This window comes from Rhipicephalus microplus, chromosome 1, assembly GCF_043290135.1.
Source record: "Rhipicephalus microplus isolate Deutch F79 chromosome 1, USDA_Rmic, whole genome shotgun sequence".
NCBI lineage: Eukaryota > Metazoa > Arthropoda > Arachnida > Ixodida > Ixodidae > Rhipicephalus > Rhipicephalus microplus.
Genome location: NC_134700.1, coordinates 287,260,759 through 287,284,648, shown reverse-complemented (window position 1 = coordinate 287,284,648; position 23,890 = coordinate 287,260,759). Strand labels below are relative to the sequence as shown.

General features: G+C 47.1%; 3 protein-coding genes across 3 annotated transcripts in view; 1 reads left to right on the top strand and 2 right to left on the bottom strand.

Annotated features, from left to right (window-relative positions):
* Positions 1–23,890, bottom strand: part of Ih (hyperpolarization activated cyclic nucleotide gated potassium channel Ih) — a 325,658-nt gene that overhangs the window by 104,032 nt on the left and 197,736 nt on the right. The gene's annotated exons all lie outside the window — the stretch shown is intronic.
* Positions 606–7,366, bottom strand: LOC142770173 (V-type proton ATPase subunit E-like). Its single transcript, XM_075872674.1, has 3 exons — positions 7,233–7,366; positions 3,989–4,276; positions 606–936 (listed from the first exon to the last, which is right to left on the bottom strand). The coding sequence occupies exons 1-3, from the start codon at positions 7,317–7,319 to the stop codon at positions 622–624; spliced, it is 690 nt and encodes a 229-aa protein (XP_075728789.1). The 5' UTR covers positions 7,320–7,366; the 3' UTR covers positions 606–621.
* Positions 12,235–23,741, top strand: LOC142770157 (V-type proton ATPase subunit E 1-like). The gene is made up of 3 exons (XM_075872673.1): positions 12,235–12,423; positions 16,414–16,701; positions 23,101–23,741. Exons 1-3 carry the CDS (start codon positions 12,283–12,285, stop codon positions 23,413–23,415), a joined length of 744 nt encoding a protein of 247 aa, XP_075728788.1. The 5' UTR covers positions 12,235–12,282; the 3' UTR covers positions 23,416–23,741.

Below are 23,890 nucleotides of genomic sequence, written 5' to 3'. Positions count from 1 at the left end.
GTCACTATCGAAACTATTCTCTGATACTGCCCGGCATGCAAATTCGTGGTTACTACGCATTCTTAGAACTGTTTTTTACTCCCAATTCTTACTCCCGAAAGGCCAGAGACCAAAATTAGCCCACTGTGGGAAGCTCGTCGTCGTCCCGCTGTGGTGGTCTGGTGGCTAAGGTACTCGTCTGATAACCCGCAGGTCGCGGGATCGAATCCCGGCTGCGGCGGCTGCATTTCCGATGGAGCCGGAAATGTCGCAGGCCCGTGTGCCCAGATTTGGGTGCACGCACGTTAAAGAACCCCAGGTGGTCGAAATTTCCGGAGCCCTCCACTATACGGCGTCTCTCATAATCCTATGATGGTTTTGGGACGTTAAACCCCACATATCGATCAAGCTCGTCGTTGCTACATCACCTGTGAAGCATCTTTCATGTACTCGACAAGTGGAAAGGGGTAGAAGCGCGATAAGACTGCCCCCTTCCCCTCGATTCACCGGGAACCATTCGCATGCCTTATAAGCTTCACTAATGAAATCAAACAAAGAGCGTCGTGTAAACCAGATTTCGGGCGTATAGACGGTAAAAAACGACAACAGAGGCCGCCTCTTTGAAGATCGAGGCGTGGCTCTTTATGAGGTGTACTTCCGATGCTTGTTGGTGCCGAACAGTGCGGCCCGGATTTCGGGCACGGTGTGCTGGGCGATCAGTTCGAGGCGCGCGGCAAGCGTGTTGACCACCTTCTTGCGGCCCTGGAGCGAGGTGAGCACGACGCCCCCGCAAGACTGTTCGCCCAGCCAGTTCTCGGTGTCCACCGCCACGTTCGCCTGTATGCCGGTCCTCTTGCGGAACTGCTTCACGGCCACCGGGATGGCAGCCCTGACCAGCGGCTCGTCCTTCTTGCGGCACGAGAGGACCACGTCCTTGTCGAGCAGCCGGTACAGGCCCTGCCACGGCGCGGGACGCATGACGCCGTACTGTTTACTCCCGTCTCTCTCTCTCCCGTTATCCGTACCGTTACTGTACATCATAGATTACACATGACGCAGAGGCTATCCGTTCGTATTCAAGGCCATATGTGACCATTGTCACCGGCCAATGATGGGAGAAATTAGATGGTTAACAAATAGAGCTTATTACGTGATAGTTTTAAATTTCACTACACTTTTTCATCATAAGGGCTCGCCACTAACTCTTTTGTGAATAAAACTTTTTAACGGCAAGATCGTGTGTGTACTAACAACGTCCAGGCGCCCGTCACTGACGACCTTAGCGGACGTGGCTGGCGTGGCAACCAGAGAGGCATACCGAAGGTCTTGTGAATGAAAGCCCTCAAAATCGGTGAATTAGGCCAATGTGGATACAGCTACAAAACTCTCGCGACTGCAGCACAGTTTGTAAGAACGAACAACTGTCATTAGACAGATATGCAGGTTGTTTGAAGAAATGTGTTGAATATAATTTAAATATCACAGAAAGGAGGCACCTACGGGCTACCTGCGCTGTTCCTTTTACTTTGCCACGAGGCATCTTCAGATGTGTACAAACAATATTACGGCTGTAATTAGAGAAATTAAAACTTTTGACCACTGGACACTTCGCCGTTATCCCTCGCCGTTATCAACCGTCAATCTAGACACTTCGCTTCATGGCTACTTACCGACGCTCGCTTATCCTTCTCCCCCAATGCGAGGGAAACAGTGTCGTCATTGAGGGCGTTGTCGAAGTGAAAGGTAGATACGCTGTTTGGTGCGTTGGTTTTGGTTTCGCCAGCTAAATTGGCCAGAACTCATAACTCCGCGATGATTACCAGTAGCCGCCTTTCCGAAATTTCAAAGCAGCTGTTGACTATTCGTCGAAAGTACTTTAATTCGCCCATTGGACTCGATCAGCTCTTTCCCCTGGTTAAAAAGTAGATTGTTTTAATCTGTGCAATTACTACCGCAATTAAGATTTTTACTCATCTGAACATGCCTCCTGGCTAAGTAAAGGAAACAGTGCACTAGCCCGTAGGTGCCTCCTATGATTTTTACATAACATTGGACACATTTCCAACTAAAAGAGGATGTGCGGCAACCACTCGTTTTAAACACAAAAGTAATGAAGTGATATGCCGCCTAAACTTCAGCGGGATGGTTGCGCTATCCGTAATTATATCGTCACCCGCTGTTTGCCGGCAATCAAAGCTTGTCTCTTACGAAATAGTTTAACATGAATGATCCCTTTCAATATGTAGTCCACGGCTGTATGCTGTTTGCCACGGATACGATAACAGAAGGCACGTACTTATCAACATTTTTCTTTTTTTTGCATAAATTACAGAAGGCAGCTCAATCTGAAAGCGAATGATGATTTTTAATTAAAATTTCACTTAACTATGCAGTCCTGGAGTAAACGTGCCACGGCAACACTGCTTCAATTAGCCGAATTGCCTCAATTCGTTTTTCTCTACACTCCAGAAGTTTCCTCCCGAACTAAAAAAAATCGCTTGAATTTTCAGGAGTGTAATCGATATGTTAACAATAATGCCAGGGCCGTCACACGTGCGCGTCTCCCAGTGCGCGTGCTATGGTGCCGTTGTCGTTGCATAAGCGGACAACGAGCACAACCGCGTATAACGACTCTTGCGTCGGCGCGCGCCGTTAGAGATGATCCCGCTCTTACGTCGGTGCACCTAATGCGAGTCGGTGCCTGCCCGCCTCCTTCCCCACTCCCGTTTTATTATTCCTCAGACTGCGATCGCGGTGCTGGCGTCGTAAACCCGGGATCCTAGTCGTCGCCGCGGCGGCCGGTCGTAACACGGCGAGCTGCCTCCTTTCCCCAAAACCGTGTCTCTCCCTATGCCCTTTCCTTTCTGTCCTCACACTCCCCGCTTATCTCTTTATTTCATCGGGGCACGTTTTCCCGTCCCCATATGACTTGCGCCTTGTTGCAGAGCTGTATTCCGTACCTGCGGTGCCTGCCGAAGTTGCTTCCGATGGCGCAATAGTAGTGACCGAAGAAGTTGCAAATAAAGTGTCGACGTGCTCAGTTTCACCGAGAACATCTGAACGAAACGGAACAAAATGTTCGCTTTGGCCGCTAAAGGCTAAAACGTAAGTTTTCCCATAACGGCGAAGCAATGAACTCGACAGCAACAAACTGGAATGTTATACAAGGCTTTAAGCATTCGAGCTGGCGTAACTCAACGAGGCGCTGGAATATCGAAGCGCATTCGTTGCTGCGACCGAAGCGTCGGCTATAGCCTTGAGCGCTTTCACTGGCACATATAGCGTATGATGCGCTGGGCAATGTAATTGCCCATTTGTCTTTATAAGGAGCATCGTGGCGATAGCAGGATACGTATGAACTGTTCGTGCTATTGCAAAAAAAAAATTAATTGAAGATGCTGAACATGGCTTTGAGAGTTCATATTCATAGGGCTTGTTGTTGATAACCATGGAGCATGTCATTCACCATCGCTGATGAAAAGCCTGTTCGCGATCGAAAGGTGCCCTAATTGGTTCATTAAGAAAGGTAAGGCGTGATAACATTGGGTAAACACGGTCCACTGTTAGTCGCACGGTTTTCAATTTATAACAGTGTTGCCTGTCGTTAACTGTCGCTGATGATGGGCTCAGTTTCATGATTTTTCGGTGCCTTAACTTGCTCATGAACAAAGCTGAGAGGTAAGAACATTGTGAATACACGGTCCAGAGTTAGTAGTCATTCACTTCCCATACCGCAAAAGTAATCTTCATACATACACGAAAAAAAAAACGTGTCCCGCCCGATAAATTTTGGGGGCAGTTCATACGGTAAAGTTTTAGGGCGTGAGAATGTATGAAATACCCGGGTTTTTACGAGTCCCCAAAACCAGACATAATCAAGCTATGACCATCGAAGTAATCGAATGTAATTGGAAATAATAACGCGCAGTTGAATATGATTAACGCATTCCGAATTTATCGCGATGCAGTGGACACTGCATCGCTTGTTCGCTGACGTGTATATCTATACCTGCAAGATGAGCCTCTCGAGGAATGGCTTGTAGCGGCTCTCCTTGCCGGTGATGTACACGAGGTTCTTTCGGGTCTCGTTCACGACTCGTGCCACGTGGTCGTTCATGGCCTGCAGCAGGACCAGTCGCCCCTTGCTCTTGGTGGAAGAGTTGTCCACCTTGCGGATGCGGTCCGACTTCTTCTTCTTGGCGTTCCACTCCACCAGGTACTTGGCGCATTGCTCCCTCACCAGACGCATCTTCTCCACGTTGAACTCCTCCTCGGCCTTGGTGTTGATCTCCTCCACCTTCGGTTGAGCAGAGACGCCGAGCTTTAAAGACGTGTGACCACTTGTATACTGGCAGGCGAGCGGCATATTCACTTCGCCATTTCAAGAGCAACGGTTGCTGCTGTGCAGACGACGTACGCGATTCGGCCATTGGTATTAGAAGCATGCTGACTTGATCGCCAGCGCACGAGTGGTTACCCATTAATGACACCAGCGATTCGCCATGTGTCGGAAACGTAGCAGGATTGCAACATAACAATTGCCCTTCACAGCAAGTTTCCTGGTGTAAGGGGGGGGGCAAATTTTATTTACCAGAAGTTATGTTTTTTCGTATGTACATATATATATGTACATATATATATATATATATATATATATATATATATATATATATATATATATATATATATATATATATATATATATATATATATATATATATATATATATATATATATATATATATATATATATATATATATATATATATATATAGTGCACAAATACAAACACATGCAGGGGCATACATAAAAAAAAGTGCCGCCATATCTACGAAGTGAATGATGATGAGTGGGCGAAGCTCCGGAGGAAAACCTGGTAAACCATGAATCTTCCGTACATTTTGCCTACTCGATTTTATTACAATGCTCCCCCTAGCGTACGTCGCCGCACTAAATCGAACGATTGCCTTCCACCAATGACACGTGCCATATGTGACATCATTCCTATTTTATAACATCTCGCATCTTTCATCATCAGCTACAAGTACCGCCGTCTAGTTTATAACATCTTGCATCTTTTCATCATCAGCTACAAGTCCCGCCATCTAGTGAGCACTGAAAGAACTAAACGAGAGGTGGCTACATGCAGGAGACGGAGCCGCCATCTAGTGAACACTGCAAGAACTAAACGAGAAGAGGCGACATACAGTAGACGGTACCGCCATCTAGTGGACACTGCAAGAACTAAACGAGAGGTGGCTACATACAGGCTACAGGGGACGCACAGCCCACGCCCTAAGGAGCTTCGCCCCTAAAATGGGCACCCCTCTGAGAATGAATGTCTAACTACGTCCCTGCTTAACCCACCTTCCACGCGCCACAGCATTGTTCGCTTGGTCTAATGACAAACATAACTCAGCTCGGAGCAGTCGAATCGTGTCGTGCAGAAATTTACTGTATACTGTTGCTCATCACGTTCTGATTGGTTGTTACAGTTCAGCGACATACGTAATATGTGCGTTCTTTCGGTGAATGAATTGTCTTCTTTTTCAGAACGCGATGCTAACGTATCTATAAGCACAGAGGGCACGTCGACAATGCCTCAATCTCCTGCCGATGTATCTGCACACGACTGAATAATAATAAATAAACACCTAGTGTACAAGGGGCTCTATACCTTGCGAGTGCCTTGGGAAGCAGGTGTACAACCTTGATTGCGCGTTTATTGAGTGGCATGTAATGTACACCTTTAGCTGAGTGTCGTTTACGCACAGTCCAGCGCTTAATGTATCTTCTGAAGTCAGTGGGCGCACTAAGTGGACGCACTTTCATCCACCGCTCAATCGACTTGGTGAGCGGAGCGAGAGATGCGTACCTTGGTCAAATTATAAAGGTCGCGAAACTTGGAACGAAGAGTGTCGAAAACCTATTGCACAGGCATCAATGCCCACCGACGATTGAAGCGCTACTAGGCGACGAAGGGACAAACAACCAAACTCAATGTAACTTTTTATAACAAAGTTAACTATAGACTTATTTATGGTTTATCAGACACGTGACTAAATGGTTGATTGCCTTACTTTTTGGTTGAGTGCCATAAATGGGCAGGAGGGGGGGATGAATGCGGGCGTATCTGCTATCAGAGCTTGTGTTTAGTTCGCCTCAGGTGACGAAGGGGCAAACAACCAAACTCAATGTAACTTTTTATAACAAAGTTAACTATAGATTTATTTATGGTTTATCGGACACGTGACTAAATGGTTGATTGCCTTAATTTTTGGTTGAGCGCCATAAATGGGTAGGGGGGAGGGGCGAATCCGGGCGTATCTGCTATCAGAGCTTGTGTTTAGTTCGCCTCGTTGCCGGACCAACGAGGCATCGCTCACTTTAGCGTAGTGGTTTCGTGCTTATCTTCCGTAGTATATTTATTTACTTATGTGCTGTTAACTGGCGTGGCGTTTCAGAGCTCAACTATCTCACAGAATGTGTAGACATAGGGCGCTCTTGTGACTGCCTTCGATGGTGCATGGTGGGCGTGCCCTCGCCTCTGGTGACGGTGAATGCGACACGCTAGTCAACGCGGCACTGTACTCTACAGTCGCCAAAGCGATATTCTCAAGGATGCTGTCCCGTTGCACTGGCTTTCGACGATTGGGCAACGTGAGTTGTCGGACTATTGTGCTGTTGTGCTCGCGAACACTTGCGTCGCAGTTTCATCTTCGAAGTTTTCGGTTCGTATTGCAAGTACACCATGTGGCTAATAAAGCAACCTTGCTCCCGCACTTTTTCTTGTCGGTCTTTCTTTCTTCTCGCGCCCGCAATTAGTGAGCCGTAAGGCGCAATAAAATCGCGTATTTATGACGACACGTAAAACGTCAGCAATTAAAAAAAATTCAGTTTCGCGCCATGTAGGGCGAATGCACGACGACACTACCGCTTCCGGTTGTGACGTTATATTTTATTTTTGTTAGTTGTTAGTTGAGCCTTCTATACGTATTTGGTGACTCTGGTCACGAGCCACTGACTACTAGATACATGGGCCTCTATGGAAGTTACGCTACCAGTTTACATATACCTTGTGCGTTCTACGTTCCGCTGCTCGCACGATCGTTCTGAGCTCGAACTCTATGGTTCTTTCCACGGGTTTGTATGAAGATCGCTAGAATTAGCTGGTATTACCGGAGTAGATCGTGACCATTCATATGTTCCTGCTTCCCCGTCCCAAGCGCATCTTGCAATTTTCAAGCGGTTACCTTCTCGTCAGCCTCTTGTTCGATGAAGGCTGCCATCTGTAAGGTGTCTCCCGTGGGGGCCGCCACAACTCTGCTTTTTTCCGCCATTATGTCTCTCGTACCTCTAGCGACCTTGAGTGATTGGGGCTACTCGAGTCGGGTGGGTGTTTGACCTCTAGTGCTGCGACGACGACGACGATGATGATGATGTTCCTCTCTCACTGATGGCGCTTACCCACAAAGGGGGATTGGCCAAGAAGCGGGTGGCGGGATCTTTGAGTAATATACCTATGAAGCCAAAGAACAAACACTGTAACTTTAGTTTGAAAGAAAATATAGCTAATGAGTGAAAGATTGGTGGGTGGTGCTCGAACGGGTCATCTCTTTCCTTCTCTTTCCTTGGCACTTTCTCGGTGGCGCCCCGCCCCCACCTCGATGTAATCGACAATATTGCTGCAGTTATGGTAGACTATTTAGGTGTCGCTGTTACGTGGGTGGATAGTCTTGTAAGGAACCAGTATTTTTTAAAATTTATGTCAGGTGTTTCACGTACCCAGAACCAAGCATCTGCCGAACCACAACCGAATGGTATCAACGATGCATAATTTGCCGTCATGTGGTGCTCGTTGAAGTATGTTTTTCAATATTGCGCTTATTAAATAACCAAGATCAGTACTGCAAAAATTTCAATATTTAGTTAAGGGCGACGTGCGTTCATTTCATTGCGGAGGACATTCCTATGACGAACAGATTTAATTCTCTGTGGGAACGCACCTGTTGAGAAGCGATTTTTCGCGGCGTTTAATGAAAGCCCAATAAATATGACATAAGTCCACATCACTGCTGCCATGCGCTGCTGTAATGGAACGCCCTCAACCGTTCTTCGAGCGAAATAACCGCACTAACAACGGTCGCAAGAGCTTACGTTTGTTTTCTGTATCTTGTACATGCGCGTAGATAGTTGTTGCCGTGCATATTTATTCGTGTAATTTGTCGGGACAAAACTTGGTTAAAAATCATGATGGGAAATATAACAAAAACTATTTTTTTCACCATGACAAATGCAGTGAATGTATAACGCAGTGAATGCCCCACGTGATTCATCGAATTTAATTCTTAACCAAAAGCATCGCCGGGGATGCGCATTCGTTTTTTTTTTTTTGGCTTGGCTGACTCGATCATCTGTGGGACGTAAACCAGATAAAGAAATAAAAGGAAGGTACAAAATGTTCTCGTCTCTCACACCGTATGGTCCGATTCAACTTGCAACAAATTTCTACGCTCAGTGATGTGACGCGAAATATCTCGGAGTCCCATGTGGTTTCCGACTATCCCTATTTCGCCCTAGATCTTGACTTGTATAAGCATTCGTTTACGACCTCCTTGGTGGCTGTTAGATATTTTTTTGGGGTGGTGTTTGTGTGAACCATCGAATGATGTTCTTTCAACGTCATCTCAAATCCATGTTCATGTAAATGACGTCTGTTTGTCATCATTGTAAGAGTATGTCTAAGAAGGAAATGCTCTGTTGAGTATTATTGACGTTTGTGACAATAAATTTTTTCTAATCAGTACGGACGTTATTCTTATATGGCGCTTATGCAAACGAATGAAAGAGCTAATTTATAGCTTCAACGCGCAGCGAAAAGATGAACCTTTGACTAGAAATAGTAGCTAAGTTCTCAAGGAGATATGCAAAAAATCCCACATCTACCAGTAAAGGGAACCGTGAGTAGCATGCGGAGCAGCGCACGGGCCGACTTAAATTTCCGCTCATCGCGGGCACCATGCCGATGTTAACGCGTATTTGCGATTGAAGCACGCGATAATTCACTGTAGTTTCTGTTGCTGTTACTCGCACCGAACTCTAGTTGGAGCACGCCGCGCGGGTTCATCGCCACGCCACGCGAGAACAGGTGGGATCATCGCGCGCCGGCAGAATCTCCTTCCCCGAGGCCATCACGTGTTTGCCGATAGAGTGCAAGAGGGAGAGGCCACAGCCTCTTGTACAGCGACTTGCGCAGGCCGTAACGGTGGTAGTGGTTAGAAGATGAGAAAAGGCACATAATTTGTGCAACCCGGTCGGGAGCACGGCGCAGTGCCTCGGCCGTAACAGCGCAGATTAGGGCTACAGAAGTTTCGTCTCTTCCTTTCCGCAACCTCTCTCTCATTCTCTACGCAGGCCCAAACGCTCTAGCGCGTACCAGCCCGTTCTGGATACAATGCGTCGGTTTATCGCGCCTCTACAGAATCTTGTTCCCCTATGCCATCACATGATTGTTGGGAGAGTGTAAGGGGAAGAGGCATAGAGAAAGAAAAAAAACATTGGCAGCATATCCACGGAGTGAATGATGGAGAGTGGGGCGAAGCATTCGTCCGTACATTCGTTCTTGCTTCCGTCTGTCCATGCGTCCGTCTGTGTGACCGTCCATGCGTCCATCCGCCCATCCGTGCGTGCGTCTGTTCGTGCGTCCGTCCCTGCGTCCGTTCATGCGTCCATCCATGCATCTGTCTGTGTGTTCGTTCGTCTATCGATTCAACACTCCAAGTAGCACCATCTCGCATCTTTTCGTCATATATTCCCCTTATAGAAGCACCGCCATCCAGCGGACATTCCAAGGACTAAACGAGAGGTGGCACACGCACACTTTCTCTCGGCGTGCGCTTCGGGTCTACTTCCCACCTTTAACCACTTCGAGTTCATGGTAAATACTAGTTCACTGTATTCATGGCACTGCGGACCAACGCTCGCTAAACCTTCCAATACCAAGGAGGTTACGCCCAGCGAGTATAACGTAGCAACCCTTTCTTGTCAGATAGTGCTCAATGTACCTGCCAGTGGCTGCTAATGGGGATCGCAGCGTGCGCGTTAACTAAAAGCCGAATGCTCCTGTCTCTCATTCCCCATTAGCAGCCATTGGCATATACATTGAGCACTACTTTTTATTGTTCAACAACGCGCAGAAGAAATCTCTCACCGGCACTACCTTGGAGGTCAAAATGTTATACTTGTTACACACTACAACGGCTACGAGGGACGAATAGGTGCCGGTATAAAAAACTTCGCCCCAAAAAAGAAAGAAGGGAGCTTTACGTCACGCAAGTGAAGCCCACCTTGTCGGTCCGACAAGTGATCAAAACGCCAGAGCTTGCGGTAGATTTTAGTACTCTCGCTGCTGTTCTGTCTCTGAACCATCTGCGTGAGTCGGCCGGTCTGCGCCGAACCAGCGCATTCCCAAGGTCAATCTAAATAGGTCGCGAAAGTCGGAGCGAAAACTGGCCTGAAGCCTATTGCGACAGACATCAACAACCGCGTGACGATTGAAGCGCAACTAGGTGAGGGGGGAACAAAAAACAAAAAACAAAAACGGTAGTGAAAGTGGAGAGATAACGCCTGCCGGTGCACGGACACCGACAGACGCCTGACATACCCTGACCAAGAAATGCATTCACATTAAAAAAAAACGTAGCTAAGATAAATCACTATAAAGCATCGCCAGCCAAGCTCAGTGAACCACGTGAGCGTGGAAAAACACGAAACCGTGATTTAAAAACTGCGCTGCAGTTACAGGTACAAATCAAGTTAGGGAGCTCACACGTTACAAAGTGTACATGAACAGCGCAACTGTAGTGCTGTTTGTCTAATCATGCAAATCCAACTGGTGCAATACCTTACTATGCAAGCACAAAACCAATAATTTTGCCACCATCTTCAACCAATCCATCTCCTGCGACTGTACCCTTTTTCTCCTCTCATGAGTGTCGAGTAGTACCCGTTTTCTTTCTCGAAGGTCTCTGCGGAGTGTTTTACGGAAACTTTGAGAGATAACGGTGAATTCAAAAGGCGCGCCACTGGCATCATCATCAAGACACCGCCTGGCAAGGTTTGAAATCTGTGAACGTGATCGGGCAAGCACATGATTGCCGTTTTACATTCTTTTAGAGCCAATTTCATTACTCTTAAATAAGAAGTCGTGAGTTATTTATGTATTTGCCTAAGGCGACTCAAACGTACAGGCCATCTTCGTATTCTTCTCCCGCCCCCATCTCCATTTTCCTGCTTATAACGTGGTTTTTTTGCTGCCTCAGGGATCGGAGGTGGTTCAACTTTTCTGCACGTCACGTGATTGTGGCGTGCCGTTTGGATTGGCCTCATTTCGCCCAATAGGCGATATCATGAAATGGCGTCATCAGGTGACGTCGTGGAGATGACGCCACAATGACCGCACAAATTTGGGCGATCTGTAACGTCATCATTACCTTATACGATGACGCCATCACGTGGTGATCTTTCGCGCCGATGGCCACTTCGCGTGTTTTACGAGGCCAGTAATACAATGTACTTCGGCCTGCAAGTTATTCTAATAAACAAATAAAATTCTAAGCTTTTCGCCTTGATAAAGGTGTCGCGGTTTTTTGCGGCCGCCCAATTGCACACCTTGCTGAGTCAGCGATCAGCTCTCGAATTTTACTAGTCACACTACCACTTATTATTTAGCTGATACACTGCAATGATTCAACTTTCAGGAGAATTTCATATAACGATTCCACCACAGATATTCAACAAATTCTATTATTCCCCCCCCCCCCCGTTTTTTTCTTTTTTTTTCTGACATTGCGCCAAATTAATTTCACAGACAAAACACAGTAATCATATTCCCCTAATCTAGAAAATATATAGGTGTTTATTTGCATTAACCACCGGCTTCTTGGCCAATCCCCCTTAGTGGGTGAGAGCCACAAAAGAAAGGAACAAGCAAGCAAGCAATTGCACACGTGCTTTAAGCAAGAGAAACGGAGAAGACGAGAAAACCGGAGCTCGCGAGATCTGTCTGGTCGAGTATACTGTCTGGCCGGAACAGGAGAAAAACAATTATTGCACTTTTGTCGTTTTACGTACGTTATTTTTCTCTTGGTCATACATATTCAACATTGAAAGTGTCTCGCTAACTCATACAATCAATTCTAGGCCGATCCCCATTAGTGGGTATGAGCCACATTTCAGGCATCATCGTCGTAACAAGATCTCGGCACCGTACAGCCGGCGTCAGCAATTCGAACAAGCATAATCATGTCGGAGAGGAAAAAGTCCGGAGGAGGCGTGGTAGGGGAATCTGAGCCGAAGATAAACTATAAGTCGCACAGCGGAATCGACGCCAACAAGAGGATGATCTACCTGATTACCTACATCCAGAACGATATCAACTCCAAGGTGGGCCATCATTAGGCTTCGCGCGAGTATTTTTTCTCCTCAGTCGGGCAAACGCGCTGATATACACACGCGGCTTCTTGTGCCAAAGGCTAGCGAAATGTAAGAACTGAAGTGAGTGCCTGCTTTCTTGAAAATTTCAGCGGCAGAAAGCATAACGCTTCTTATAGGTTGCGACCAATTACGTTAAGCAAGTGTACTCTTCGAAAGCACTCGGACTGCTTGCTAGCGAAGGTTGCCACTGCGCTTGAAAAGACGGCATTGCCGAGGTGGTAGTGGAGGGCTCCGTGAATTTCGACCATCTGGTGTTCCTTAGCACGTGATATGCTGACGTCACACAGCACATCGACCTCTACCAATTCACCTACATCGAGGTGCGACCGCTGGGATCGAACCCGCAACCCTTGGGTCAGCAGGCGAGCACAGTAGAGAAGGAGGCAAACGTAATTGTCGCCTCTTTGTCCACTGTGTACATTTTTTTTTCGCGCCGTATTTTTTAAGCACAATGCTAGTTGTACTCTCGCTTTTCATCCACCGGATTTTGTAACATATCTCTGACCTTCACGTGCTACTTGCACACGGCAGCCTCCACCAGTGGTTGGAGATCACGCCGCTGTCTCCGCTACAAACTGCGCCGGTTTGCCTAATGTACACGAATCGCATAGTCGAAAAAAACAGCTGAAGTACTTCATAGATACTTTGATTTGGGCGAGTTGATACGCACTTAACTGTGGAAACATAGCGAAAAAAAAAAAAACGACGACGAAGGATTTTTGAAAAAAAAATATACTTAGTGCGCAGGGAGCGTTTTAAAAAGGAGACAGGTATGACAAATGTTCTTTCTAAAACGTTACCGGCGCTAGAAACGTGTATTTCTTTCAAAAATGCATTACCGACCAGTCCAAGTAGCCACTGTTTTGCAGGACGAAGGAACACAGTGCACAGTACGAGCGCTGAACTTACAGCGGAACTTAATTGCACCAACCATTCTTTTTTATAGCGTACAGTACCACACCGCATTTCCAGTCAAACCTTTCATGCCATAAATCAATATACAGTGATTGCATTGAACGCTGGGCGAGTCGGTAATTCATAACTACAAAACTGTGCGAAAAAAGCGACAATAAACAGAGAAGGCACATACACAAGTGGTGATTACCGGCTCTTGTGTAATCACCTTGAAGGGGGACGAATCGCAATCTTGTTGCTGGTACCATGTCAGCAACGAATGCTTGTTTTGCTCGCCGCGAGATGACGTCAAAAGAGACATTGGTTGCTCTCGATCCCGCTTGAACGCGCTGCCAGCAGCCGCTGGAGCGCGCAGGCCATGCGCACCCGTGTTCCCTTTCATAAATATTGACACTGTACAATTCCAAGGTGTTTACATCAGTTCTTGTGTAGCACGTGTGTTCTGCAACACTTTTTAGCTCCTTTTGATAACAATGTTCTTAGTTCACTTGACGACAAGGTTTTCCTGAAGGGTTTTAGATACGTTGACGGGTTTAAAATTTTTTTAAAGACTAACATGGATTTTACCCTGGACCACTGCGTGGACCACGTTTTAACAGTCTTTGAACAACATAAGCAAGGTTGGAACTTCACTCATGAGCTGCCATTAAATCGATTCATACAGTTTTTTTATATTTGAAAATACATATTAGAGAAGACCATTTTCGCTGGCAGTACAAACAACGTGTGCAAAAAGATTTGTTGCCTTATGATTCTGCGCACTCTCAGTTATTGCGAAGGGGCATTGCGAAGTTTTGCCCCGAGTCTGCTCCGGTTAGGTTGTGCATGCACACTATGCAGGACAGCTTTCAAGTTAAATTAGCAAGGCTACGGGCAGCTGGTTATCCGTGCGTGGTCGTTGGTGCGATTTCCCAAGACATCTCGAATGAAGAAGAATACAGGCATGAAACCGCGAATTTCCAGTGACTCACGAGGCGGATACCTGAAATGGTACCGTATATCTATCTACAGGATGTCCCATAACATTAAGAAGATCGCCAGCAAGCACGGCGTTCCTGTCGTGTTCTCCGCCCCTCGGAAACTGGGTTGCCTGTGCGCACGCGTATGCGATGAAAAAGAGAAGCATGGGTGGCAAAAGAAGCATGCCAGGCCGCACGTGGAGTGCGCAATTGATTGATATGTGGGGTATAACGTCCCAAGATCACCATACGATTATGAGAGGCAACGTATAGTGGAGAACTCCGGAAATTTTGACTGTACCCGGGGTTCTTGAACGTGCGCCCAATGGAGTTCGCAATAGACGTCATATATGACATACCACTATCGTGTGGAAAGACCTACATAGGTCAAAGCGGGAGGTACAGTGTCAATGTTTATGAAAGGGAACACGGGAGCGCGTGGCCTGCTCGTTCCGGCGGCTGCTGACAGCGCGCTCAAGTGGGAGCGATAGCAACCACAGTTTTTGTTGCGTCATCCCGCAGCAAGCAAAGCAACCATTCATTGCTGATATGGAACCAGCAGCAAGATTCCACCCTTTAAGGCAATTACCGGCTCTTGCGTCATCGCCTTTATGGAGAAGGGGGTTGCAATCTTGCCAGTGGTTCCATATCAGCAGGGACGACTTCTTTTGCTCGCCCCGAGATGACGCGAGAAGAGACTGTGGTTGCTATCGCTTCCGCTTGAGCGCGCTGCCAGCAGCCGCCGTAGCGTGCACGCCACGCGCTCCCTTGTTCCCTTTCATAAAAATGGACACTGCACATCAAGGATAGTGTGCGAGAACATGAGTTGTCGTTGAAAAATAATATCGATGCCCATTTACCGGCCCGTTGCTCAGTCTGCACCTGTGCACCGCGGCTAAGCGAGATCAAGACTCTGGGTAGAAGTGGTGATACCTTGCTAAGGGAGTTGCTAGAAGCTTTCCACGTTAAGAGTGAAGGCACAGAGAGTATTAGTGACACGCCCATTCATTTGTTTTCGCAACGAGTTCAGATTTTTCAGATAGATGATTGATTAGCTATGCTATGGCTGCACGCGTGCGCTTTGGGTGGTTTGTCTTCTCCATGGTTTCCGGAAATGAGAGCAGTTGATGTTCAGTGCTTACCTTGTGCCCTGTTTTTTCTATTCTCAGCCAAGTCTTTGTTTTCTTTCCGTTTGCGCTAAAAAATAGGACGTCTTGAACACGATAGTGAATACCGTAGAGTGAGCAAAGGAGAGACAGGTCACACCGGCGTAGACAACCAGCGTAAAACAATGCGGAAACATGGAGATGTGCTTAATGCGGGTGGTAGGCACCTGGCGCACTTGAAAAAAAGTAACAGGGCATTGAACCGGGAAAACAGGAGCTAGTGCACGTGAAGAAAAAAAAATCGAGTTTTGCCAATCTCTGCGTCCCCATGCCTATGCAATGAAACCAACTCAACACTCAAGCTCCGCCCCAGTGGATCTTCAGCCAAGCTATGCATTCGTTTTACGATTATGATTGACCATTTGAAGGACTCGACCTTATCGTATGCGGTGATCTGCAACATGAGACTAGCCACAAGGAGTTTCAGCCACACCATGAAATATTTAAAGTTTGCATCTTTGTGGTTTGCAAAGTTTGCTACAATGAATAAACGCACGGATCTATGCAGAGAGTGGATGTCTCATCGTTTCGAGCCCTCAACTTATACTTTCTTTGCATTGCTCTAAATGTAGCGCAGTAAGTTTACATCACCCCCATATTCCTCAGGGATGTCACAATTTTGAAGATCTCACCTCCCCCTTTATTTTTTGTGAGGTGAACGACATTACGAAAACGTCTGACCAAATTAAGGAAAAATTCTACCAACTACTAACTACAGCTTCCCCGGGAAATCTAGAACAGTGACAAACGACGTGGTTCTGTGTGTGGTCAGAGTGACCGTATGCAAATGACATAGCCACCCGCGTATAAGGTCACTCTGACCGTATGCCAGCTCGTGTTTTTTTTTCTTTTTCGGTGCGCTATATTTCAAGCAAGCTGCACTCGTTCTCGTCTCTCAGGTGAAGGAGATCGACGCCAAGACCGAGGAAGACTTCAAGGTCGAGAAAGAGCGCTTCTTGAAGGACACGTTGGCGCGCCTCGAAGAGGCCGTCAAGAAGAAGCAGAAGGAGGTCGAGATAAAGCACCGGGTGGAGATATCGCGCATGAAAAGCGCGGCACGCGTCCAGCTGCTGAGCGCCAGGAACGAACTGGTGGCCAAGGTGCTGGCCGAGACCCGTTCCAAGCTGACCATGATCACCGAGAAGGAGGCGCGGTACAGGCCGTTCCTCGAACGCCTCATCCTGCAGGTACGCATTCGGGGCCGCAGTGTGGACTGCTAGATAGACAGCTAAAGTGGACAGCGGTAATCGTAAGTCGAATTACAGTTCTCACGTAGCCGGCGAGATGACTTCAGGGAACGGCATCGCAAAGCGCAGTGTCTCTTATGACTACACAGGAGGAAGCTCCAGTGTACGGAGGAAACTGCATGTCTATGCGAGCAACAAAACATTGCCTTTTAGCCACCATGGGAATGATAAGTATATATAGTACACGGATTTGTCTAAACTTTGTTCTTTCGATTCCGTGTGGCTCCAGCCCCGCCGCGGTGGTCTAGTGGCTAAGGTACTCGGCTGCTGACCCGCAGGGCGCGGGTTCGAATCCCGGCTGCGGCGGCTGCATTTCCGATGGAGGCGGAAATGTTGTAGGCCCGTGTGCTCAGATTTGGGTGCACGTTAAAGAACCCCAGGTGGTCTAAATTTCCGGAGCCCTCCACTACGGCGTCTCTCATAATCATATAGTGATTTTGGGACGTTAAACCCCACATATCAATCAATCATCCGTGTGGCTCCATGTGGTCTGCCTCTGATTTGTTGCTTTGACCTCATCGTTTTGACCTCGTTTGACATCGTTTTGACCTCATCAGGCTCAATAATTCAAATCTGCTCGCGAGGTTTACAAAGACACACTGTCTTATCAGAAACAAACGCCAAAGCACGCCAATAAACAAAGCCACAAGTACGTTTGAAGTCCGCAAGCATAAAGGATAGGCAGACTTGTGTACTGCCCATCAATCCCATGGTGGCCGAACGATCGCAACGTCAGAGTTCCCTCTGTTAAATACTGAAGGAAACTCCATAAAATTTGCCACATTTAACTAGAGGGGACTCTAGCGCTGCGATCGTCCAGACATTACGGGAATGATGAGTAGTAGTACACAGATTTGCCCAGTCTTCGTACATGCCGGCTTCAAACGCGCTTGTCCGCAGGTAGCGGGATCGAATCCCGGCTGCGGCGGCTGCATTTTCGATGGAGGCGAAAATGCTGTAGGCCCATGTCCTCAGATTTGGGTGCACGTTAAAAATTCCAGGTGGTCGAAATTTCCGTAGCCCTCCAGTACGGAGTCTCATAATCATATGGTAGCTTTGGGGCGTTTAGCCCTACATATCAATCGATTATCAAATGTGCCTGTGGCTTTGTCTGTTTTTGCGCTTTGGTTTTGGTTCGAATAAAAAAGAGCGAACGGTTTTGAACTTCGTGAGCTGATTATAACTGATGAGGCTAAAAGGCTAAGGCAGTGTACTGAAACTGCCGAACATTCGCTGATATTTGTTTCTTGACAAAACAGCTCCGAGTCTGGCGGAGTCAAGTGGAGCTAGAAGAACGAGGATTAGAAAAATTTGTGTGCTACACATCATTCCCATGCTCTCTGAAGCGCCCTGCGTTTCAGCCCCTATGGACACTAGCGCCAGAGTTCCTTCTAGTGTATTTATAAGAAAATATGTCGGAGACGAAAACAATATAGCATATTTTGCTGTCTAAACAAGATGGTGGTTCAGGAAATGTTGGATAGCTCGTGTCTTCCCGGTATTGTCGTTTGCACGCTATCGAGAGCTTTACCAGACTCTCAATGTAAGCTACCTTCCATATCTCATGGATTTTAACACAAAAAAGCTGGGTGGCGCCAAAAGACGTCATCCAGATGCGTTTCATTTCTCGGTGTTTTAATTTAGGATGATAATCGTCATAAAAAATGTTCAGCCATAAACTGTACATGTACCACCCAGCATTGAATGAATGAATGAATGAATGAATGAATGAATGAATGAATGAAGACGCACACGAAAGCGTTGTTATCGCATTCTTTGTGACGCTTTTAAAGAACTGTGATATTTTATTTTCGAGAAATATGATGTGATTATGAAGCACCCGTTAACGGTCAACTCTGGATTAATTTTTACGACTTGAAATCCGTTGTTGCTCACCCTTGTCCGCGTTGACGGTTGTTCGTGCATTTCGCTCTCATTGAAGTGTGGCTGCCGTGACCGGAAACCCGGCTACATCAATTTGTTAGCTGCCTTCTCCCGTCTTGGTAGGATTTTGGTAGGGGTCGTGAGGACTGCTATGACGAGAGCGAAAGCATCCGAGATCATGAGGCGTTTCGTGACTTCACCGCTGGTGAAGAGACGTATGTGCCGTGTCATTGTCAAAAAGGTGGGGTGGGTTGAGCCCGTATATTGTCTCTTAGCAGCGGAACACTTGATCTCAGTTCAACCCATAACACTACTGCAAATGTTGTTTGCCCTGTCCGAAACTGGGTCAGGTGTGACAGTGGAAAGGGACGAGGGACCTTCTCGCCATCTCGTCTATACATATGTGACTTCCGCTGGCTGCGCTGTTATGCAAATAATGTCTGCTGACGTACGTTTGATGCTTATTTTGTAGGTTGTTTAAATGAAAAAAAAATTCTGCAAGACTTATTATCCACTTTCGATACCGTGTTCGCCCGAAACTTCCGGGTTGAAATGGGCCCCTCATTTCGGGTTCCAGAGGCCCAATGGACTGGCTCTGACTGGTCATACGAACAGTCCAACTTTCCATGCAGTGAATCGAGCAAGCTGCTCCAGCACGATGCGCAAACATGGTAGATTAAACAATGAATATACACGTCACTGACAGGCGTAAGACGATTGTGGGTAACTTGGGGGCTAGCCGATCCGTTCTCGCATCTCACTTAGAGGGAGGGCTGGCCCGTCTGCTCCCTACCCGCTGGCTTATACGAGTACCACGGTTAAGCTCATACGCATCGCGGTGGCTAAGCGGCAATTTTCACAACTTGCGCACTGTTTGTAGTGTGCTCAATAATTAAACGGGAAATATAACAGATGTGATAGTATCTCGGGTTTCACGTCTGAAAAAACCAAGATTTGATTATGAAAGACGATGCAGTGGAGTTTTAGATGATCCGGAGTTTTAGATGACCTGGTGCTCCTTGACGCTCACTGAAATCGGACAGTTCACGGATCTCTGCCATTTTGCCTCCGTCGAAATGTAACCGCCGCGTGTGGGACCGAACCCGCGACCTTCAGGTCAGCAGCAGAGCACCTTAAACACCGCTCCGCCGCGGCAAACGACGCAGTGAAGTTTTCTGGGCGTGAACCGAATGCATGACCAGTCGAGCCAAGTTTCCACGAATCCAAGTTTTCGCGTCCAATAACGCACTAGCGCACGTAACCACGCCAGTATATGTGACCGGACTATAGAATTCGTAAGCAGTTGTGCGTGTAATCCTTCTGACTGGAACCACTCGAAAGCAAGATATGTTTAGGCTGGCCACAAGTTTCGGAACAACCACACTGTAGTCGTTTGTTGTGGAGAGACGGAAAGATGATTTGAAATTTCCCGCAGCCCCAACGTAAGAGCATATCACCTAAAAATTGCGAAACCTACCGAACAAGTTCGAAAGGCAAACAAAAAGTTATTAGAATCCAATTGAGCGAGATCGAAGAACTGGAATTTTGTCCGGCGTTTGCATAAACTAGACGATGTAAAATTTTCTTACCACTCTTTCAAGATGAGCTCGTTACGAGTTGCCGATTTCATTGGTTTCGGCGGCGTATACGCTAAAAAACCAGCGAGGGTACAGATACGTAGTGATCGAAAGTGCGCTCTGGTCGCGTGCGAATTGCACGCAATAATTGACGCTTTCTCGATCGTGGGCTTATCGGCGATCAGCCGTTTCTGATATTGCAATCTGATCTTTCATCGGGATCACTTGTCATTTCACGTTGCCACGCTTCGTTGTTGGATGGATAGGAACGCGTGAGCGTCATTGTTGCTTGTAGCAACTGAAGTTTTGCGCTATTGAGCACTTACAGATGGTCTAGTTACCGGCATGAAGGAAACAAGCACTTATTGGGGAGAATCGCGCAGTGTGGTATAAATAAGTGAGTAAATAAATATATTTATTTATTTATTTATTTATTCAAAATACCTTACAGGCCCACTGAAGGGCATTGAGTAAGGGGGACATCAGTATACAAACGAAATAACAATAAAGGAGAAAAGCAGACGAAAAAATATATACATATATAAAAGATTACAAAAATCAAGGTGCGACAGCGTTATACAATGCTAGAGTGCAACGAAATCAGGTTGTCACGAAAAATTTCACGGTTACAAATGAATACAACATGATCCGGAAGGCCGTTCCAATATGCAATGGCTCGAGGTAGTGATGATAAGTTAAATGCCTGCGTGTGACCATGAATGCGCATAAAACTACGGGCATTGTGAATGCGCTGGGAAGTGCGCGCAGGAGAATAAAGCTTGCCAAGCTTCGGTTGCTCCCATTTTCCCGATAAAGGAGGGCCTCTTATTTTTTTTATCGCATTCGAATGTTCCCTCGATGCTTCGTGGGGGTGTTTCATCCGTTAAGTTGGCCTTAACTTTTGCTTATAGTGCGCGTAATCAGGTTAACTCAAGCAAAACATGATCCGCCCCGAAACGGTAAGCGATTATGTAGTGGGCGGATCAGTGCAGCTGTTTGTGACTTCGAAACGACCAGGAAACGTCACTCGGTCTCTTTCCAGGAAATGTCACGACTCACCTTCCTTACAGGTCACGTCCATAAACGCTGACGTTTTAGGTTACGCCTCTAAAGCGAGTAAACGAGGTCTGATAGTCGCTTCGTTTGTTTGCGTTAGCGTGCGCGTGAACTCCTGTCCTTCAAGCAAACGAGTTTGCCAGTCGGTCGATCAAATCGATTCGTCTGAATGGCTTTCTAAATCTTGGCGTAAAACCCAAAGACGTGCCCGGTGACGTATCTTGAGCCCCGCCGATGCTATATCACGGGAGAGTGAGATTCACGGTCGAGGCGAAAAAGAAGCGACCGTTCACTGGGGAACCATGAGTGCTTCTCGCAGCAAACGCTAGTATTACTATTCTACGTGTAGTCGATTGACAAGAAGAAAGACACATGTTCCTGCAACCCGCAAGGCAGCACTGTTCAGCTTCTTTCGCTACCCCTTCGCATCATAGGCGCAGCTGTACGTCGTATACCCTAGTGACGTAGTACGCACAAGTGCACGGGGAACGCTCCCGTATAGCAGACGAGGATTGCATGCGTGATCTTTATGCTTGCATTTCGCGCTTTTCACTTTATGTATAACGCATAATATTTGTAGTGAAGCAGATGAACTAATGGCTATGCGGCCGTGAAAGATGATAAAGAAAAGACCTGCCTTCATTACGAACTCACAACATTAATGAGCATCATCACATTTGATGGAGGTGTCCGAGATCCTCCAAACCGACCTGGAGCTCCGCTCTTCCAAGTTGCCCGAGAGACCACCGGACAATATGACCGACGCAGTCCCTGCCCAGTCAGCCCCACCGGCTGCCCCGTCCTCCTCCTCCTCGCAGCACTCCACAGAAACGAACGTACAGTTAGTGACTCTAGTATATAAACGAACCATTCGTGTGTACCAAGCTGTTATCACTGAAATCAGACACTTGGTAAGCGAGTACGGCGTTGAAGGCCGACGGGGAGGTATATAGAGAGGCCTAAAGACTGCCGACGGCTGAAGTTTTACGGGCGGAATTGATGCGACAGCAATGAAAGAGGCGTTTCGGAAGAAATATTGGCCGAGTTACGCGCAGTACTCACAAATTGAAACGGGAAATTTCTTTTCTTCTTTTTTTTACTATGGCGACCATTATGAGCAGTTTCTCGTGATGACCGAGTCGTGTCGGTGCAAACACGGCTGCTCTAGCTATTGTTGACTCCGATAGAAGTGTTCCAGTCAAAGTTGAGCTTGTGGGGGCTAGAAACAAAAGCACGTGCATTACTTGGACCTCATATTTTACGTTTCAGTCAATCAGTACTGTAACGACAGTGTAGGTTAAATTTCACTGATGTTAGTCAGCGGTCACTAAAGGGTGGCTAAATCTGCCTAGAGATTATAACTGCTGATGCCTGCTATGCGCTGTTATAACACCAACAATGACGTAATTAACTTGCTTAAAATATTAAGGCGAAACTTTGCATGCCTTGTAAAATTCCAAAACTGACCGTTGTCTCACGGCATCAATGTCAACGCGAGTGATGCAAAACAACCAAGATTTTTGAAGTTGCTCTGACGTCACATGATTATGTCATGGCGTGACATCGTTGCTTGAACAAACGCGGGCCGATAGTGGAGGCAGTGCGCAACAATGTTAGGTGCAGAAAGCGTTCAGTAAATCCACTAAGAAGGAAAAAAAGATGACTCTCGCCTTCACGTCGTCTTAGGCACAAGGGACTCCGTGTGTGTGCGCGCGTGCTTTTCATATTTCTCGTTTCGCACAGGGCCTTAACTATATAGTGATTTTGGGAAGTTAAACCCCACTTATCAATCAATAAATCAATCATATCAATCATCGCACAGGGCTTGTACATGTTGTTGGATCCGGACGTGGTGATCACGTGCCGTCACCAGGACCTCCATTTGGTGCACGACGCCCTCGCCGTGGCCGTCAAGCAGTTCGCCAAGGTGACCCGCATCGAGGGCAACGTGGTGGTCGACCAGGAGCACTTCCTGGACGAAAAGTGCTGCGGCGGCGTCGTGCTGACCACGACGCGAGGCAAGAAGAAGGTCACCAACACGCTCGAGAGCCGCCTCGAGCTCGTCTCGCGCAAGACGCTGCCGGAGATACGCGCCGGACTATTCGGAGCCAACCCGCACAGGAAATTCACAAGCTAAAAATAGTATTGTTTCTTCGCGACTCTGCGAAAATGCAAAGCTTCCTTTTTTGGTGGTGTTGGTACCCGTTCATTCAAATTCTCTTAAAAAAAAAAAACGTTCTCTTGATTACAGTTCACGCACGCACGCACGCTTTCTGTCAGTGCATGACTTGCTCACTCTTGCGACCTGCACCAGTCGCACGACAGAGTTCTCCCCAAAGCTACTATAGTAGCGAAAGGCCGCTTTGGTTGCAGAACGGCTGCTTTGGCTCAGTCGCCCACTGATCGATCCTTCAGTCACGTAACTGCAGTCACAGTCCTCTTAGCCAATAAGATGCGCCGAAACCTGCCGTCAGCTTATTTCCGCAGCAATGACGATGCAAGCAAGCGTGAACTCTGTATACTGCGATGGATATAAGTTTCAAGCATGTGTAAACAGCGGTCACTTTGAGTCGCTTGTCGCTCGCCATTAATAGGTGGTCGCACGACCCGTG

Excerpts from the sequence above, each read along its gene's own strand:
- LOC142770173 (XM_075872674.1), bottom strand. The coding sequence starts at position 7,319 with ATGGCGGAAAAAAGCAGAGTTGTGGCGGCCCCCACGGGAGACACCTTA. Across the intron at positions 4,277-7,232 it reads AACAAGAGGCTGACGAGAAG|GTGGAGGAGATCAACACCAA; the intron begins GTAACCGCTTGA and ends GCTCAACCGAAG. Across the intron at positions 937-3,988 it reads TCGAGAGGCTCATCTTGCAG|GGCCTGTACCGGCTGCTCGA; the intron begins GTATAGATATAC and ends GCGCCGTGGCAG.
- LOC142770157 (XM_075872673.1), top strand. The coding sequence starts at position 12,283 with ATGTCGGAGAGGAAAAAGTCCGGAGGAGGCGTGGTAGGGGAATCTGAG. Across the intron at positions 12,424-16,413 it reads AGAACGATATCAACTCCAAG|GTGAAGGAGATCGACGCCAA; the intron begins GTGGGCCATCAT and ends CTCGTCTCTCAG. Across the intron at positions 16,702-23,100 it reads TCGAACGCCTCATCCTGCAG|GGCTTGTACATGTTGTTGGA; the intron begins GTACGCATTCGG and ends ATCATCGCACAG.